The 20,850-nt window shown below is 45.9% G+C and overlaps 1 protein-coding gene across 1 annotated transcript in view; it reads left to right on the top strand.

The window, feature by feature from the left end:
• Window positions 1-15,223: 15,223 nt before the first annotated feature.
• The window catches only part of LOC146203880 (QRFP-like peptide receptor), a 106,616-nt gene continuing 100,989 nt past the window's right edge, over window positions 15,224-20,850 (top strand). The window contains exon 1 of the mRNA XM_084585859.1: window positions 15,224-15,616. Coding sequence (XP_084441985.1) covers window positions 15,235-15,616 — 382 coding nt within the window. The 5' untranslated portion in view covers window positions 15,224-15,234. The remainder of the gene's footprint in view (window positions 15,617-20,850) is intronic.

The raw sequence follows: 20,850 nt of genomic DNA, 5'->3' as shown, positions 1-20,850 counted from the left end.
TCATTGCACAGGAGACCAATCATCAACCGGCACGAATTTCGAAAGCGATGTATAGGAAACCCAACCATTTGGTTACGTTAATTCACCTCAGTTTAGGGGTGAACATCGTGGAATTACGCCATCGGCCAAATGTATAATGACTAGTCCTAATTTGGTGGTCACCCCAAACATTTTCGGTCGAACTTAACCAAATTGATATTCAGGTAATACAGTAGACCGAGCCTAAGACCTAAATTAATAGCCAAGTATATTTGACCATACCTAGTTCGGGGGTCACCACCAAAGTTGGCCTGGCCAGCCCAACTTTTGTCCTGAGTTGCCCAGGAATTGTCCTGAAACAAATCAGACCAAAACGAATATCCACCGCTTCCAGTTCGATGGTCGCAAATAAATTTGGTCCGAGTCATCCAAAACTGGATCAACATAAATGCATTGAGTGTTCCGGCCCTTCGCAGGAGTTACCGCGGTGTATGTTAAACCGATGTGATCGTTTATTTATGACTGCTAACAGCGTTTAGAAGCATAGAGCAGCTCATTGAGGAGAGGAACATTCATGGATTTCATTTCTTTACACGTCCAATTCGATTGTAGTTAATAGAGAAGCATGTTTGGTAACGCTGAGACCTGACTACAAATGCTTGCTCTGGAGAACTGTTGGTTATTTTAGATGGTGTGGAGGAACCATAAAACAAATGTAAACTTATACTGAAAGAAGGCTTACTGAAAATACAACCTTTTGCACCTTCATGGATTTCTTTCGCGGGCATTTGCTGGAAGCTGCGGTGATCGCTTAGGTGATATACTGCCACCCAGCGAACAGAAGTGAGAGTATTGCAGGATCCGTCTGGCGCAGCCGACGCTGCACACTGGGTATAGTATATAGCGCGAAACCGAGGGCATTGCAAAAGAAAACTTGCGGATGGGTATATACGTGAACGAGGTGTTGTCGTCAAGCGCCTCTGAGAGCAGAGCAAAAGTCAACGCGCCGTCGTACTTGCTCGTAATAAGCGCCTGCATTGCATGAGCTCAGTGTACTGGCTGCTTTGAGAGTGTTTTAGCACAGCTGCACGCTAGCACGGCCAATGCGGTAACGAATGGCCTCTTCAATCATTCCGACGCGCGCGAATTTGCCGTGGGTCGTAGTGATTTAGCATATTTACAGTACGAGAATGCTATAAACTACCGACGACACCGAAATGCCCCCCCCCCCCCCCCCCCCCTCCTGCAGCAGCTGTAGTGTCGGCAAGAAAAAATTACGGCGATAGCACTTTTTTTTGCTTCTTCACGGCTGAAAAAAAGTGGTGTCTTGAATACACAGCTGCGTCGTCACGGTACAGCTATCGGGCTATTCGATGAAGACGCTACGTTTCGGTCACTGACAAGCGAATCGATGCGAGGCCTTTCTGCAGGTTGTAATTCGTACTCAGAATTAGCCAGCCCACATCGTTGTCATTCTGACACCCTGCTTAGGTGGAACAAACAGTGGTGACCTCCAAAGGGTCAAGTAAGAATTGATTTCGACTAATTTAAGCCATTTCATACTAGCTGGAAAATACTTTCTTAAAGCCAGTTCGACCGTTGAAGGCATTTTCCCCCGGGGAGGAGATCGTTGACGTATCTTTGGAAAGAGCTGTACAGAGTCAATCACACTTATCTAGAGCGCTCGAGCGGTGCTGTGTGGAGGAAGTAGAGGGAAAATACAAGGCCGGTACTGAATATTACTGATAATATTCGACTTCTAGTCCAGCCGCAAGGCCATGCGAACTGCACAGGCACAAACGCGTCACCACTGACAAAGCAGCTGCATTAATATTTCAAGCAATTTGCTCTGAAACGCAGTGCTCGAGTGCTCTAGACAAGTGTGATCAACTCTGTACTGGTCCAGTGGCAAAATAATTCGCTCTCAAGGAAGGCAAAAGAAACTTCTCCGGTGTAGAGAAAAAAAAAATTCTATAAATCTATATACCTTCACTCTCGTAATTTTCCAGCTAGTTTCCAACAGGTTCATCTATTCCAGTTCCTTTACGGCAGTGCAAGCTGACTAGTATCCTTTATGTAGAAGAACATTTGGCAGCAAAAACGCCTTCCCTTTGTGGCGTTATTTTATCAAATCAGCATAATGGTAGGTGGCTTTTTTAATGTGTGCATATTTTATTTTTAAAGCTGCGATACGTGCGTTGATCTTAGTACGTTGACTGTGCAGCTTGGCGGGTATTATGTCCTTAATAGAGCATAATGAGTAGAGCATAATAAGTGGTAAATATATCAAAAGCGTTTTCTTCTGAGACAGCAAAAATTGTCACATAACGCACTGTATAGCAACACGGCTGCTGCGGGTAAAAAAAAAATAAAACATTACCTACGTATTTTACGTAATTTTAGCAGTTAATTTTAATGTTGATTTGGCTTATTCCGAAAAAAAAAAAAAAAAAAAGGACATTCATCAGGTCCGACACGATCAGAAAACGCACATGAACAGTAAAAGGCACATTTCGTGCCTTTTATGACTTTTTACCGACCTTTCTAAACCATTTTCATTTTAAAACAGCTATCATCGAAATGACGTAAGTGCCAATATATGTATTGTTACAAACAGCAATTGGAAAGATAAGCCGAAAAATAGTTTGAGAGCAGTAGGAACGCAGCTGAAAGCAGGAGAACTCACCGAGTAATGTCTCGGGATGGGAGTTCATATGAAAAGATGAAGGAAGCCTTCCAAGCGTTATCAGTTACGCTCACAGAGAAAGGGTGATAAACGAAATGTTTCCGCCGGAAGCCAAAGCTACATCGCATTCTTATTTTACGCGGAGCTACTAAACTCACAACTGCACACACAAGTGCACACAACAAGGGCCGAAATACGTCCAGGAACATATATTGGCCCATGACCCCAATAGTCCGAAATGAAAGCCATTTGTGTGCCTTCCAGCTCTCGAGATCCTGACTAGAATAAAGTTGGCTGTTCTTTTTTTTTAATTTTTATTTTTGCTTTAACCAGCAGGCTATCGAAACGTCCCTTCTCTCGCACAAAACCTCCACCGTCGCTCTTTTTCAGCTCCGCACACTAAGCTTGAGTATTGACTTGGCCTCATCATCGTAACGCTTCTGCTTTTTAGGGGTCCTTAGGGCGGCATTGATCCATGAAACTTGGCGACTAATAATTCGGCACTGTATACGATCGGATAACTTGCGTTAAAAAAGTGCAACTTCACCTCTGCTCTTGCATACTGATTTGCAAATTATTCGGGGCAAATATAAAAAAAAAATAAACATGCCGGTTACTGCATACTTTTATTCTTTTTATTTCGCACCTATAAACCCACACAACCGCCGCGGCAGATATGTGGCTGCAACGTTCGGCTGCCGTCGCCAACGACGCGAAACTGAATCCCGGCTGTGGCGACTGCATTTTGTCGGAGCTTGAATGCAAGAGCTGCCGCGTGCGGTGCGATGCGAGCCTAGACTGAAGAGCCTCCGAGGTGGTACAAATTATTCACGGGCCCTCCACAACGACCTCTCTCCTTGTTAAGCTAGGCCATGTTAAGCTTCGGGACGTGAGGTCCCACGTGCCACGCCATAAGTAAACGGGCGCGAATTTCTGGCGGCTTAGATTCTCTTTCCCACGCGTTCCCTTGTATCGTCCTTGGTGCTGCTTTGTAGTCCTCTTGAAGTGGCGTCTTGGAGAAACGACTCAAATGGATATGTTGTGAGCTGAGGGGTAACAAATAGTGCATCCTTTTCAGATACTTTGCATATAGTCTGATCCCAACACGCGTTTCTTGCTTTCGTTAGCGCGCACAACCAGTGGAGCCAAACCTCAGTGACACTAAAGCAAGGCAATAGAAGCTACCCGTGATTTCTTCGTTTTTATTAATAAATCCGCCCCGCCGGGGTGGCGAAGTTGTTACGGCACTCGACTACTGGTCCCAAGGACGCCGGATCGAGTCCCGGCCTCGGCGGCCGCTTTTCGATGGAGGCGAAAAGCAAGGCGCCCGTGTGCTGTGCGATGTCAGTGCACGTTAATGAACCCCAGGTGGCCGAAATTTTCGGAGTCCTCCACTACGGTGTCTATCATAACCTGAGTCGCTTTGGGATGTTAAACCCCACAAACCAACCGAACCAATAACAAATCCCTCTTCCTCATCGGTGCCGAAAAATATGCCTAGTTTTTAGAAGAAGGCTAAGTTGCGAAACTCGCAGAAAATATTGGCAGATACGTATACAACGCTTCGCGCGCTGAAATGATAATAATAAAAAAAAAAAAATCGCCACAGTATCATAGGCCACATTATCTGTCGTGTGGAGCACACATTTTCTTCTTTTTTTTTTTTTTTGGTAATACGACCCTTGAAGGGGGGCCGGGAGGGAGAAATATCTCTGATACATTCGCAGTCTTAAGCAAAAAAAAAGAAAAAAAAAAAGACCGGGAAAGAACAGAAGTGCTCCTATTACTTTCGCTCGAAAACCTGAAAGCTGCATCTAAAGGCTTGCACATTATGAAATTCAGTACTTCGCTGCACAACCAGCCATTTCTATTTGTTTTCATATAAGCGCGCGTGGCATAATGCAGAGGATTTTGTTCGCATCCCCTGCTTGCAGCTTGCTCATGCAGGCATTATGGCCACGAGAAGGAAGAAAAGACAGACTTAGCTTTTATGCATAGATTGTCTAAATCTGAAGAAAAAGCTTTTACGTGTTCTAGTCCACTCTCCCTTCTATTACCTCTGCAAATGCACGCACGTCCCGATGCACATCGCGTGGAGACCTGCGCTGCATTCATAAGCCCTCTGGCACAAGCTCGCTAATATGATACGTCGGGAAAAGCTTTTACGAGTCTACTAACGCTGTCAAGATTGCGGTCAGCACACGTCACGTCGTAGTGTCCTGGTCCCTTCGATTAAACCGAAAGGAAGCCCGAACAGCCGCATAAAAAATTTCCCCGTCGGAGCGTTATTCTGAAGTTCATGACACACTTGAAAAAAAAAAAAAAAAAGTGTGCGCCATCTGTATATTTATCTTATTCTACGCAAATTACCAGAAAGTTTGCAAAACAAATAATGCTTCAGTGACAGTGAACGGCGAAGTTTGTTTATGAAAAGAAGGCTAAAGCAATAATGAAGATGAATATTAGCACCATCATGTTGTTTCTATTGAAGATGAAAGTTTCACGCTTAATATTCACGTCAATATTTTCTGTTAATCGAAACAACTTCCCGAGTAGATGAGTTAATGTGACGCCATTGCGTAGTACCCTCAGGAAAATTCAAGTATACTCACCTGGAAAGTATGCTCAGGCAAAGCGCCTCTTGTGATTTTTACTCCATCGAGTTAAGCACGTTGCTACGCGATTCACTGGGCTTTGTGTTAAACAGACAATCATTGGACGTTTTAATCTCACTTTTTAATGCAATATATCGTAAGTCCAATACTTTAGTTCTTCATTATCTTTATATGTTTTCAGGAGAATCTGGCTACCAATATGATCGGCCCGCCGATATGTACCGCGCAAAATATAAAAAAAAAAACATAACCTCTCGCATCTCTGAACATTGTTGCTCTGCCCCCCTTTCCCTAACTCTACGAACAATTGAAAACTGACAGGCACTTCTAAATACTCTAGGACACGCAGCATACTGATTCATGTAAGTGTTTTGAATTCTAAGAATTTTTCCTTCACTTTCGTAAGTGCGTTCTCTGTGCGAATTTCTCTGGCACGCTTGTTCCAAGATATTTTTTTTTTTCTTTACAAGTACCTTTCACGCGTTTCCACGTGCATAAAAGCTGGTGTCAACTTTCTCGACTAAACCGCGTTTACTCTTTCATTTTTTTCATTAATTTTCTCCCGAGGTATGACTGGTTTTATAACAACCGATACTTTTATTCGCAAAGCTGGCAATAACGAACAGGCTAGCTTCGTGAAGCCTAAAGATGGATTACGGACTGTGTAGAAAACGAGCACTGGACGGAGTCACTTCCGAAACGTGAATAGAAAGTCACGCGCCCAAAAAAAGGCTGTCAAGTATGACACAGGAGAGAGAAATAATCGCTCCAAAAGCAATCGTAGTAAAAAAAACTTCCAGGGACTAGTGAGGGCATTTTGACCGCCAGGTGCTCCCGCTCCGCTTGTAATACAAAAACAAAATAATAATAACCGTCCACATTCTCCCTAGGTACCTTATGCTCAGACCACCTTTTGCAAATGAACCTCCTAATATAAAATGTGGCGCGAAAAGTAATATAAGTCCCGCATAAGGAGCAACGCCCACTCACTGGCAGTGCGACAAAAAAAGAATGAAAGGAGCTGAAAGAAGTCTTCGGAAGCATGTCCCTTCATTAGACGTTGGCGCATATAGGTACGATCCTAACGAGCCGTGGGCACGTTGTACTGCTTCGCCGATACGTCAAGGGCACTCATCACATTCTCGGTAATCATACTGAGCCGCCGCTGTCGTGCCTGTATGACTCCTCAGCAGACCTCCCTCCATATTTTATTTTTCTGAATTGCTGACAAGCTGGCAAGAGATTCGCGCGGACACCTCGGCTAGTCCTGCGAAAGGAGGCGTAATCGGCAGCTATCAGAGCACGATATGCGATCAGGGCATTCGTGTCGCCAGGGTTGCTTCACTGTGCATCACATCTGCTTGGATGACCAACTCGCTTCATCAGAGGGATGTCGGGGCTATAAAAGGAGCCGCGGCATGCATGCGAGACGGCGCCTGGATGATCAGGTTTCTTTCTTCCAATGAAATCGACATTAGGAACGTTACATCCCTCAGTGTCAATCTCCAGTGAAGTAACGGCGGCAGGCAGTGAGTGAGAAGTCTGTGTCGTGCCGTAAATGGGCGGAGTGACGGGACTAGATTCCAGGAGGGAAGAGTTTACTTCTCACCACTTTTGTCGACGTGTCCGACGAGAACCATCGGCGCGCGTGGCGAGGTAGAAGAGTGCCGGAGGCGTACAGGAGCGCGCGAGCCTTCGATATACACGCAAGCAACTTTCGGCGCCCCAGCAGTGGACGGCGCGGGTACGGCCTGTTGTCTAAAGAAGCTGCGTGGGAGATGAAATAGCAACGGCGCCTTTAGCAGCCGCCGCCTCGAGTCGGTAACTTCCGTTGCAGTGCCGGAGAAAGTTGTTCAGGAGGAGAGACTACCTCCCATGCAGCGTGACATAGAAGCGGCCATTTTGCATGACGATGACAAACTTCTGTAGGTATTACGCAGTTTACGGCATCAACCTAATCAGTAGTATAAGCCGGAACAAAGAAATACGACGTCATGACCCGAGTGCGTAGCCATAAGAGCGATTTATAGCAGGCATAACTGATCATTAGTGTGTTCGTCTACTGGCGAAAGGCAACGCATCCCCTCCCCACAAAAAGAAAGGGGGGGGGGGGGCTCATGTAATCCTATAAATTAAAAGGAATAAGGTTAACGGCTGGTCGTAGTTAGGGCTCAATGGAAGCGAATAACAACGGTCTGTCTCATGGTAGGAGGCTCTACCTTAAAACATACACGAACGCGAGAAAATTTAACAGTAGGCAATACTTGGATTAAATGGTTATGTATTGTACACTCAAGGCCGGGCGACGCTGCAGCTAACCAGCACGCCGATAGGCAAAGTGCAGAGTCCTTCCCGCGTTTTAAACACCGGGAAGGCCGGCAAGATGACTTCCTAGTCGTCATAGCGTGTCATCCAACCCCATCCACTTAACTTCGTTTTCAGTAAATCTTGATCCAGGCTGTAGTAGTATGCTGTAGTAGACTGTAGGAGGGGGGGGGGGGGTGCTTTTTCTCTCATCATCCTCTTAACAGCGCGCGTAAACTCACGTGATAATTAGCGAAGCCGTTATAATGGGACAAGGGATTCATTTGTATCCCCACAAAGTATATAGTGTTCACCATGCACTGGTACATGGCCGTCATCGGAGGCTTTGACTAAGGTGTAGGCACCCGTGGTACCGAAGGTTTCTATGCAACGCTTTCTCATACACCCATCTGTCCCTTCGCCAGCTAGAGCTATGCCTCACCTATCAGGATGCACTTGCTAAGCGGTGGTAAAGTGGTTTCCTCAGTGAGTCGGATAGGCACTGCGCCACTTGAGGGTCAGTCCACCTGACGAACGTTCCTCGGTGTCGTGACTCTCCAGTTCAGGATAGGGATTTCTATCCCATTTATTTGCAGGACCTCCTTACTAAGCAACAGATATATCTGTAGTTCGTTCAGTAAGTCTCGTTCTATCAATCCAGCAACCGGCAACATGACATGATCTTTGCATGCAAACAAAAAAAAAAGAGAAAATGTTGCCATAAGAGCGCGCTCTCCTAAGGTTATGGGTGGCTCGCAGAAAGCGACCGTTTCACGCAATTTCCCCGTAATATCGATGAGACAAGTTTTTTTTTTTTATTTATTTATCTGACGACGTTTTTGTCCCCAACGGGGTAGAGCCTCCTCCAGTGCAGCTTCTTTCAAAAGGCTTACCTTTGAGTCAGTATCACCGAGGCAATTTAGCACGGCCGCATTCAAGCAGCAGCCTATATTGGGGCTCGTTTCGCTACAAATGTTCACGATGATGCTTTCAATGCCACCTCCGCCCTTTCATTCCACGGATCGGTCTAGAAAAGAAGGTGCTCCTAGTTTTGTTCGTTCTTCCGGGAACCGTGTTGCAGCTCAGAAACAGAACATTTATCTTCGTACTTTCCTCTGTTTTCACGCTTGCGCACCTGTTTTCGGCCATCCCTCGTAAAATGATCATATTGCCTACAAGTGTCGCAAGACGTGTGTTGCCGCGGGCTGCTAGAGTTGTAAATTTGTTTCTTAAGCTCGATGCTTGTCTCCAGCAATTTTCAACTCTTTCCAGACGCGGTCTGAGCTCCTCGACCTGTATGTCTCCCTCATGTACACTGCGAACGGGTATCTCGTTCTTGTTTACTGCGTCTTCTTTTCTTTCTTTCTTTTTTTTTTTTTATAGCCACCTCGGTGGCCTTAACTAAAGTTCTGGAATCCCGTGAAAGCGTGAATCGTCTGACCGGACAACGCAAGCCTTTAAAAAAACTGCGACTGTAGCCCCTCGCTCCAATTTTCCGTCTGAGCTTCTTCCTTTGCGCTGTGCCTTCTTGTGAGGCTATGGCAGCGTTGCAGAGTTCATGCAACCCACTCGGGATATCCTGCTCATCCTCTTCCACGCTCTGAGTGACCGACAGGAATTTCTGAGGTTTGGCGCATTTTAGCTCGATTTAAACCTTTTTCTAGGTAGTAATTTGAAGTCACCAAACTTCGCGGTACAAGCTATGGCCTCATCATGACAAGCGAAGTTGTACGCTGCTCCTAACAAATACTAGAGGGCACTTTGGACCACTAAAGGGGAAGAAGGCGAAAGCCATTATAGCGCGATGGATCCACTACGGCACCTCTATCTCCCTGTCTTCTTTCACTCTCACCTTCCTCCCTTCCTTTACGGCGTGGTACATGTGTCCGCGGATATTTTGTGACGAATACTGCGCCTTCTCTATCCTGTAAATCAATTTCAAACGCCGCTGATGCCTGCTGTACTAACGCCTCCTAGACATCGGGGTCTGCTTCCGTTTGCTGTGTGGTGCGGCGTTCGAGGAAGCGGCAAATGAAAGACGCCGCACGGACGCCTGGATCGGACGCCCGGCGGGATCAGCTTTGTATATGCCATTGAAGGCATCAAAGTTCACCGACGTTCTATAATTCGTTTACATAAAATGAAAGGCGCTGTATTTGTCACTCGAGGAATCCCGCTATCATCCTCACGGTAGACAAGGGGAATTATGAAGAGCGTTTCACGATCCGGGCGTGGTGCAGTTGGTAAAGTGCTGGGCTGGGGATCCAAGGTGGAGGCTCGATTGCCGGTGGAGACCAGGTTTATTAATTTATTTTTAACTCTCGCTCTCGAAAGCGTGACACCTCGGCCGACAACCTTCTGTCGACAACAATGAGGCATTAAAGGCTTTCGCCTTAATATTTTGCAGCGGCGATCCAAGCTTCCCGACCTGCTCTAGCACGTTGACGAACTCCTTCACATCGGTCCTATTATCGGCCCCGGTAAACGAAGGAATCATTTCCCACCAAAGCCATAACACTTGCCCCAAAAGATTCGCTTGGGATTCCCACTGTGTCCCGTTTCCTCTCTGACGTGAGGGTAAAGTTCCATGCCTAAATTCTGCGTTTTCACTTCAAAAGATTCCCACCATTGTCATCGATTGTGACATCCATAAACGGAAGCACATTTTCATATGCGGCGGTCCACGCGGAGCGAGATGTAAAATAGACAAGAGGCGATCAAAATATAATAAATTATCGGGAACACTTAAGCTCCGCGCTTAAGGGTATGAAGCAATAGCGTAGGCTGCCAGCCCGCATATGAAGCTTCGTTTTAACCGAGCTGTATGAACGTGCCTGCGTGGCCTAGGGGTAACGTGAATGTGCAGGGGTCCTGACAGGCTGATTCTGATATCACCCTCCCATATGAAAGGAGAGGCCCGAGTGGGCAGATCCTGCCAAGCGTAACGTCAGGAAACTCCATGTCCAATCAGTGCAGGGCCATGTCAGCTGCCCGCTAGCACCTGCTAGCGTCATTCTCGTTACTTTTCACCCAGAACGTCAATGGCGACGACATAGCGACGTCAAAACTTGGTCCCAGTTTTGCCCGGCCAAAGTCATGCATGCGTTTTCTCTAGCCTGAGAGGTGGTCTATACATAGTCTAAGTCGCCTGTTGCACTTCTGCGTTTTTCATCTTTTGATAGGCTCCTACAGGCCCCCAAATGATATGCCTGCTGTCCTCTACAAAACTTCGGGCTGTTTTTTGCTTTTCGTAGCATGTAAACGCTCATTTTCTGACAGGCTCCTTTCCTTGATATTGACGATCGAATCATGAATACACGCCTCCCTGAATCGCTTGTAACGTGTTATCCTGGCGCTGTTTATGTCTATTCTAACTGCCGCCGTTCCCAGCATTACAGAGAGGAGTTTGTGGTCACTGCAAGTTCTGCCAGAGTGTTGTTCCAGTCTGTTTCCCTTGCATTCTTGGCAAATGTTAAGCATGTACAGTAATCATCGCTTTCTGCGTTATAGGTGTAAATATGGTTTCTTAAGGCTGTAATAATTGTGGTGGTTGTGGCTTCGTCCAAGGCATTTCTCTTTCATGGTGTCTATTTTATATCCCCAGCAAACAAATCAATACACAGTGCTACTAGGTAAGTGGAAAAAAATTTACACGCGATTAAGGAGATTCGTACGACATATACCCGTTTGTGTTAGTTTTCTGCAGCACGCTGCGTGAGTATGTTATCGTTTATGAAAAGAAACGCTAAACAGGCACGCAATGTACGGTCTATACCAACGAGCACCTGCAGCATATGTGTACCAAAGCGGCCGCTGCGTGCCGCTCCTCTTTCCCCTCTCCACGACCGCTGCTCTCCGCCCTCAAGCCTCACCCGAGCATCCCTCCCCAGACTTCGCTTTCCCTCTCAACGGAGCACCTGTGAGCCTGTCACAAGCTGCCTCACCTATACAACGGTGCTGTATACAACGCGGGCGCTGTCTACGCAGCGCCCGCGCCCTCAACGCGGGCGCTGCGTAGACAGCCGAGAGCATAAAAACGCATAGAGCAGCACGCCCACGCCAGTGCGCTCTGGGAAGATTCAGTCTTCCGGTCCACTCTCACGATCGCTCCGGGAAAGCGTATTGTGTTTCATCGGGCCCGCGATTGACGCATCGTTCTGCTCACTTGTACGGCCGCCGCTACCGATCGACTCAGCCTTCGACGCCTCAACTAACAAGAAAGCCATGAGAATTCCTTTTACCACATACTGTTTAATCGAACATTAATTTCGCTTTTGTTAACCTTTACCTGACTTAGTAATATTTTAAGCTGTGTTTTCTGTGTGACTTTTGCCCATACTTATTATATCTAGAATACTTGCTTTATTACCTTTATAGTCGTCTTTTTATCGCAGCGTTTTCTTCATTGTCGGGTTTTCCTCTTGTCATTTAACTAGTCGTCTTTTATCAGTATCTGGTCGTGTAGTTTTATTTTTTCATTGTACTCTAAAATTTTGCAGTGTAATTCGGACTACTGTTTATAAACATTCAATCGCTTGTAAAAGAAAGTGACCTATTTGAACTTATTTCTCAACCACACGCCGACACACGTACTTCACGGGTTGACCGGCCTAACTTTTAAATGTGTTTTCAAACCTCATAGAGGGACGACGGGTAACCGTAAAGGAGATCCCGCGCCTCTTTTGACCGTAAAGGCGGAAGTTTGTGGCAGAGGCTTAGGCCGGAGAGCCAGCGCCAATGCCCGCCATTTTGTTCCAAGTGGGGCTTCCAATTCCACCTGCCAGAGCACCTGCTAACATTTCCATGTCATAGGATTTCATGACGTCACGTACCTCATCGTCTGAAAGCGGGAATGGTGTTAATCGAATATTTAGGGGAAACCCCCAGGTGGAGTTGATTTGTAGCAAGGAGTAATTAGTTACTCATTCACATCCACCCAATCGCAGCCATATGGCTACAAAGTAGCGTCCTGGTTAGCGCAGTTAGTATAGCGACTGCCTCGGAAATGCGGTGGCCCTGGGTTCGATCCCTGTATCAGGACGAATTTTTCTGTAACTATGAAGTTGCTGAAAAAGCTGTGTAGCTTTTATTTGCAAGGCTGCCCTTGGGTGGATGTCAATGAGTAATTACTTCTTAATACCTCATTGACTAATCACCTCTTGGCCATAGTATGTGTGTGTGACCCTGTAACGTCACCACAGCTCTGAGGCTTCATTCGGTGCACCACCGCTGACGCAGGGCAAGCATTTTCAAAGGGAGCCGTCTAGCGCTAACGCGTTGAAAGAGCTAGTCACGTGAAATTTTAGTCCAGTACAGTAAGAAATTTCACTCTCCGGCAACATCCAGTACTAATAGTATCTCTCTTAGCGTAAAGCATTATAGGTGTCGCGCCGCTGGCAGACAAAAGGACTAGCTCAAAGTTTAAAAACTGGAGCCGTAACGGGAAATGTTTTTTTTTATTATTTATTTAGACATTTCCAAATCTCGAACTACTTCCCACCGCAACCAGCTCGACTAATCATGCACTGCAGCGTCTTTCAAGAGAATTTAGTGGATACTCATAATATCTATAGCTGGTCAAAGACGCCATTCCCGGAGATAATTTGGCATTACGTTGGAAGTCAAGACTTCAGGGTGGCTGAATGGCGAAATTCACTGGTTCATTGCTGATTTCGCCAAGACTGCAGCTAGCAGCGCCAGCCAGTGCGTTGTCATGATGCTCCCCTATTACCCGTCGCACCACGACAAAATAGCGCCGTTCACGGTTTTTCAAGTGCGCCTGAGTCACGACATCTTGTGTTGATAGATGTCCGGTCCTCACTCTTTCTTTTCTTACAGCGCTCGTTGGTTTCTCCGGTCTTATTATTCACCATAGCCGCTTTGCCTGGAAATGGCTGGCTCCTTATTTTCGGACTTTGTCGGTGTATTCATGCTAGCAGCCAGGTTAGGAAGCGAGCTGTACAGTTTGGGTGTCCATTTTACAACCGCTATAGCATTCCGGCACCAAAGCATGCAACGATTACATTAAATTACTGTAGAAGCGGTAATTACGGTAATCTTTGGGTCTTCTTAATGTAGCGAGTCTGTCTCTCTGCTCAAAGCTCAGTTCGTAGCCTGTGAGTGCGCCTGCTGTCTCCTCAGAAAATCATTCCGCACCTTTTTTCCACAAATCCAAAGAAACAACCTCGTGTGCCGGTCCAGCTTCCCCAGAAATGCGCTTACCGGTTTCTGCCATAATTGTGTCTCAATTAGTCTCTCTTATTTAAAGGTGGAGCTTTATCGTTCGAAAATTCATTCTATAGAGGTACGAAGCGTCAGCCAACAAGAAGCAGCCTGCCGCAGCTTCATGAAACACATGCCTCAAAACGGGAAGCGCTGTGCTCTCCATTGTAGGATTCTGTGTAAGCAAGAGGAGAGCAAAGCTTATTTCGATTTCATCTTCTCCCTTTCAACTTTCCACATCTCATCTCTCTCAGCATTCCTCTTTTCCCATTTGACATCTCCGTACTTTTCCAGTGGGTTTTATGCTGAGGTACTTCAAGACACTGGCGCATTTGTGCCTCATGATTGATGGCCAATACTTAGGGGAGGCTGCTTGGTCTCGGAACTGCAAGCAAAATAAAAATGGTAACCATAGTGGCCGCATTATATCACAGATGCGTTTTGACCTTTGCACAATCTTTTGTGTTTAAAATGTCGGGTGTTATATATTCGCTTTTAGCAAGAATGACCAAACCAAGCTCAGAGCACACTGTGTCTTCCAATCACCAGTATAGATAGGGTCTTTAGAAATTACGAGCTACGGGGAACACAACATTTTCGCTGTTATAAAACGACAGACTATGGCTGTCGCAACTTATGCTAAAATGTGCCCTATTATTAGAAACCGAAGTATTGTGTGTATCTTTAATCTTAGCGCAATAACTCTGCCTGTTATTTGCTGCGGCACAAGGAAATGCCATTTTACTATGGTACTATAGGACAACTGCGCAACTAGAGTGATCGGAGCTGAAAGTTCTAAACTGAATTATTTTTGTTTTCTACTACACTGTCTTAACTTATTTTTAATTTGATTTTGAAACATTAATCTATAAAATCACACGTTTACATTTTATAGCCCCTCACATATAACGGGAGTTTCCGCACCAGTTCGGTGACTCCAGCCCGCTCTCAATATTTGTCTCGTACACTGCCTCGTTCTGAATACTTTATAATTCTAGTATTTTGTATTCATTATGGGGTTAAGCCAATACTAAGACCCAATGTCTCTGGCTACCTAAGTTGCTGAGCGCTGAACTTTCAGTTCTTACACAACACTTTCGCTAGCTACATTTCATGAAGTGTTTCCCCGTTGTAAGGCTTATTGCGCTTGCGTGTATGCAAGAAGTATCCGTGTATCTTCGATTATCCGCAGGGATTAGTTTTACACAGAAATTTCACTCAACTGAACAAGTGGCTATTTTATCATTTAAATTTATAGACTATGCAACCAGACGTGTTACATGATGCCAGAATGTTTAAATCGCTTAGTCATCGCTGGGTTGGCGCTCCATAAAAATTTTTTGATAGTGCGATGCTCGTGGTTGTTTATGTCGGCAGAAAAAGAATGGGACTGCGCGGTACCTTTCGCAGTGACCACTCACCAGCGCCATGGCCGAGCTGAACTGCAGCGCCGAGCAGACGCAGCTGGGCAGCGACGTGCTCCTCGTGAACTTGAGCGCGTTCGGAGACGCGCTGGGCGGCAGTAGCTTCTGGGGCGGCAATGGAGGCAACTCTTTCACGTGGTCCGAGTACATCAAAATCGGCGCGTACCTGGCGACGATTGCCGTGGCCGCGGTGGGCAACACATGCGTCATCCTGACGGTGGCGCTGAACCGCAGCCTTCGCACCACCATCAACTGCTACCTAACCAACCTGGCCGTGGCAGACGCCATCATCAGCATGTTCTGCATGTGGGTCTACCTAGTCAAGAACTTGTCCGACTGGTACGTGCTTGGAGCCTTCATGTGCAGGATCGAAGGATTCGCACAGAGTAAGTACAAGTCACCCTCCTTCTCAGCGATGCAGACGCATTCTTTGCTCCCTGCGGCTATGAACGCGCCGTTTTTTACCTCGCGCACTCTACGTTGGGCAGTATGGATGAGCGATAAACTGATAAATTTAGCCTGTTGTACGCTACTCATTCAAATATTTCAGCAGGAAAGTACAAGAAAATTTGGATAAGCATTACCAGCACCCTGTGGTAGGGCCTGCACAGGAATGTCTTGCACCAGGAGGCCCTGAGTTTGTTGAACAGAACAAAACGCTAAAGAAGATCAAAACTCTGAAGCGACGCAAGCTTCAAGTGCTTCAAGTCTCAAGTCGCAGTGAACACTGTTCAAAGCAGCATGGCATAGCGTTACGGCATTATTGTTTGGCGCTGTACATCGAAGAAAGATTGCATGAAATTGGCTGCATTTCTAAGGAGGCCGGTAAGGGCTAGCTAGGTCTTAGTAGACCAGGAAAATCTGCACCTGCGAGTCGTTATTTATGTAGTATAATGTTGGTCACTTGCCTCTCAAGGACGTCCTTAACGGAGTTCGGTGGGATAAATGTGTCAACTTATTTTCTGCATTATATCCCCAAAACTGATGCATATTTTAATGTGAAATTTTGCTCATTCATTAGCTTTTTTTGGGATGGGTACAAATTTGGTGTGATCTTTGCACTGCAGCCTTTTTTATCGTTTGAGTTGCAGATTTCTCAATTTAAGGCTGGGGCAGAAATTCTAATGTAACTTTGCTAAAAACCAGAAGCTGTGTCACCTTCAAATTTTTTGCACTATTTCCACGCGTTAGTGGCTTCAACCTGAGCCTAATAAAAATAGATTTCTGCGTTAACTTCAGAGCGAAAAATTGTCCTCGAGTTTCATACATGAAGATAGAGACTTTCCATATTATTACTTTTTTCAAGGCGTAATAATTCAAACGTTTTAAGATATTTTAGGTTCAGGTTATTTCAAAGGCATTTAAGATAACCTGGGGAAATATCACCCTATTCGATTGAGAGAGTTTCAGAAAAGGTGCATCAAAGCTCAAAAAGTTCTTTTTTTAAATGCTTTCAAACAAAGAAAGCGGCACCAGGTGATCTGATTCAATTATTCATTGCTGTTCTGTGCTAGACCATAGGGCCATTAGGAGGCTGCGCGGTGATAAAGCCTGAAACACTGCCCTGAGTTGTCAGGCTGTGTTTGTAACAACATGCGTCCCGATTGCCTTCAGTGAGAGTACGGTTTCATGATACCAGCACCGTTTTTTAGAAGCTGGTCCGTTATTCTTGTTGTCCCCAAACGCCGCGAAACTTATTCCTCCTCCGCTTTGGAGGCACTCCCGCCATGACGAAGCACTGTACTGGGCACATTGCTGTTCGAAAGCAACTGCGCATGTAGAAAGGATCCCAACAAAACAAGCAACAACTACACTCCGATATACAACGAAAGCATTCCCGTGGCGAAAATTTGCAATTATAAATTAGAAAAAAAATTGCGAAAATTGAACGTTTTTAAGCCTGCTTGTCGCAATTATTACAAAAATACTACGCGCGAAAGAAATGGCGCAAAACAAACACGTAAACAAACCATCGCGTATTCAATACCACGAGGCGCTGTCCTCGGCACTATTTTTAAACGACTTATAGAGCGCCTGTGTTGTGTTTCTTCTCATGTGATTGTGTTCGTTGTGCCACATTTCTGGTTATTATAGAGCGCTATTCCTCTGTAGCCGCTGCACGGTTTTTCTCTTATCAGTATGCCCTATTTTTCTAGCAAGAGGAAGAAAATCTATATTTTGACCGATTCACCCTACCTATCGTACCCGCTTAAGTGGTGAAAGCAGTTAGCGCCGGATTTGATGCTCCTTTGACCATTGTCCCTTCTGATAGCGCTTGTCTAAGAACTCACGCTTGATCCGGATCTATTAGACGAAGTTTTGATTTTATCGTCGTGAGAACTTCATCAGAACAAGTATCTGCACGTGACCTTTGTCATAGCGGACGGTACACGTTAACGAAATTGCATTGAAGCCGCCCTATGCATGGACGCTCAAAATGTGCCTTCGGCCGAGTTTTATTCGAGTTGGCGCGACATCCTTTGAACGCAGATAGCATGGAAAGTATGAACGCAGCATATAATCAAATGCCGAGATAAAGCCATACGAGCGCACCCGCTCCCTCGTTTCAAGCATAGCAGGCTGAGTAATACAACGCTGCAGAGCAATTTATTGTTATTAATATGTAACATGAAAAATCGCCCGCTATCTCTCTACACACTCGCTGGAAGCCGCTTGTACGTAACGCCCGTTTCGGAGGGTCGAGTGGATGCCAACTTTTTCGGTCTTCATCCGTCAATCCCCACTCGAAGGCAAAGAGTGCACAGTGTACATGTGAGTACACACAGAGTGATCCTGACTTCGACCCTTTCTTTTCTTTGGAATTCGTTAAAGTCTAGGCACAATATTACAACCATTTTATTCAGATAATTAGGTGTTTTTAGTTTTCACTGCAAGCAAGCTTTGATGAAAAGTGAAGCGTGGGGCGAACGCCAAAAAATCGGCATTTTAAGCCGCGAGGGGCGCCAGTGAGACCCAGCTTGCTGGCTGCCAAGTCGAAAGCGTCGTGCACACTAGGAATCTTGTACGATGAGATGCCACCAGAGGCGCTGTTATGCAATTCCTGTTAGCTGCTTCGCTTGAAGAGACTTTGGGTGTCCGCTACGCTGACTCTGTTCGTTTATTTTTTTTTTTTTCGTCAATTCGACCAACCAATAACGCATGACAGTCCCCTTCGCGAGGCACAAAACAGGAGATGAATTTTCACGCAATACACTCTCGATAGAAAAACATTTCCGGAGTAAATCCCGCGTTCACGCTTAACCTGCGTATAGTGAAGGAATTCAGTCGCCAGAATAGTTTATGCGTGTCTCAGCACTCACTACATACCTGACAAAAGTTTTTACAGTAAAGCCGATTTCCTCGTCTCAGCGGCGACAACAAACAATCCCTTCAATTTTCTTGGTAATAAAACGCTAGCGCCAGCGTTGCAAGGGAGACATTAATCAGGCGGCGATTACAATGTTTCTCCGAACTCGGATTTATCGCCTTTGATAGGACGACCACTGTACACTGACAGCTGTGACAACTTTCAATTGGAGAATGGCGAATGCCCCATAGCACCACTTCGTCATTGTCATCCACGGTGCCTTACGCCTTGGAAGTATCTGCAGTGACGTGTAGACAGGTTTTCGGTGTCTACGTTGAAAACGGTAACAATTCAGGTTATAGGGCTGTTATGCCATCGCAGTTCAATATGAAAAACTAGCTTACACAGACGCTTCATGTCTTCGACAATGATGATCAGGTGCAATTGCGATGATGCCCTCAGTGCCTGTTAAGTTTCTACTGTCAAGATTATTGGCATCCAGGAGCATGGCCTTGGTTTTTTGAAGCCTGCAAACACGTTGGGCGCTGCCCGACCGTAGCAGGTAAGCCCATAACATTTACACACCATGTCGGGAGCATGCGTTATAGTTTTGACTGACAGGCGAACACAAACGAAACTCGAGATTTTGAAAGCTCTCCACTTCAACTGGGGACTATCATGGCGCGGGAAGCAGCAGCATGCATCATCGCTGCGAGCTATGGCAAACTTCAGTGTTACCGACGTAGATTTCCAGCGTCATTTTCTCCTGTCGAAAATGTTTTCGCATTGCCTGTGCAACAAGCTAGACGATGTATAAAGTCTGCGAAACCTGAGTGGCGGGCCTCATACGCTCACAGTCTAAGAGCGAGTCCCCTACGTTCCCTGGTTCTACATAACAGGTACATTCTAGTAAATTGTTAACATATATGCATCTGCATTAGACTCAATCGGCCCGTTATGATCTTTAATGTAAGTGACATCGCCGACGCGCTTATTGATCGGGCTGGGCAGAAACAATGGCTCGTTCAGTTTAGAGGCAACCGCTGGAGCATTTTATATCAAGTAAATGTTCCTTCTTTGCAGCGTCACGAGTTTGCGGTAAGTGTGAATTGCGCCTTGCTCCTTTGAGCTGAAAGACTGACAGTCAATCAAGCAATCAGAGTACCAGTGTGAGCTAGAAAAATCATTGAAAGAGGAACAAACACGTACGTCAACTCGCTTACAGGAGCGCAGAAGCACGGACGACAGTGAGGAAAGGGACCAAAAAAGCGCTCTTTCTGTCTCTCTGTTGTCTGTTGTGCATACCTATGGTCTCTGTTGTCGTTGCCTTTTTTCTCTCTGTTGTCCATGATTCTGAAGGTGCAGCGATGACGTAGAGGTATACCATCTGCCTCGCGCGCGAGAGGACCTTGGTTCGAATCGCAGTGCATCCGCGTGGCGATGGAATTACGTAAACAGGTTTGGGGTCCGACCTATCCGGTGAACACATCCGGAAACACAATCCCTCACCAGAGCAGGACTTCGCCACCTTCGTGCAGTAATTAGCCATAACCTCCTATGTATACTCTAACAAACTCACGGCCCTCAGTCCTCAGTGGCTGCAAAGCCACTGACCAAGGCGGCGGTCAGACCTGCGGCGTAGCAGGGGGTGCTAAGAATTTCTGGCTCCGCTGGACAGGCCGCCATTGAAAACTGACGCTAGCAACCTTTAATGCTAGAACCCTACCTAGTGAGGCTAGTTTAGCAGTACTGTTAGAGAAATTAGATGGTATGAAACGGGATATGTGATATGGCTTAGGGAGGTTAGGAGGGCGAATGAGGCATACTGTACTGAAGGACGGGCATGTACTATGTTATCGAGGTTTACCGGAGAGACAAGAACTATTAGTAGGGTTCCTTGTCAATAAGGATACAGCGGGTTATATTGAATAATTCTATAGCATTAATGAGAGAGTGGCAGGATATCGTAGTTAATCTCAATAAGCGGTATGAACTGAAGGTTGTACAGGTCTACGCGGCTACATGTAGTCATGATGACCAGGCAGTCGAAAGTTTCAACGAAGATGTAGATTTGGCAGTGGGGAAAGTAAAAACGCAGTATACTTTACGAATAGGTGCCTTCAGTGCCAAGGTAGGAAAGAAGGTTGGAGACCAGATAGTGGGTGACTACGGCTTTGATTCTATGAATAGCAGGGGGGAGTTACTAGTTGAATTTTCAGAGCGCAGTAACTGAAGAACCATGAGCACATTCTTCAGCAAACAGAATAACCGAAAGTGTACATGGGAAAGCCTTAACGGGAAGACTAAAAATGA

This window comes from Amblyomma maculatum, chromosome 1 (assembly GCF_055883805.1).
Source record: "Amblyomma maculatum isolate TAMU_Amacu chromosome 1, ASM5588380v1, whole genome shotgun sequence".
NCBI classification, from domain to species: domain Eukaryota; kingdom Metazoa; phylum Arthropoda; class Arachnida; order Ixodida; family Ixodidae; genus Amblyomma; species Amblyomma maculatum.
The sequence above is the reverse complement of the archived record's forward strand: the minus strand, read 5'-3'. Positions and strand labels throughout refer to the sequence as shown.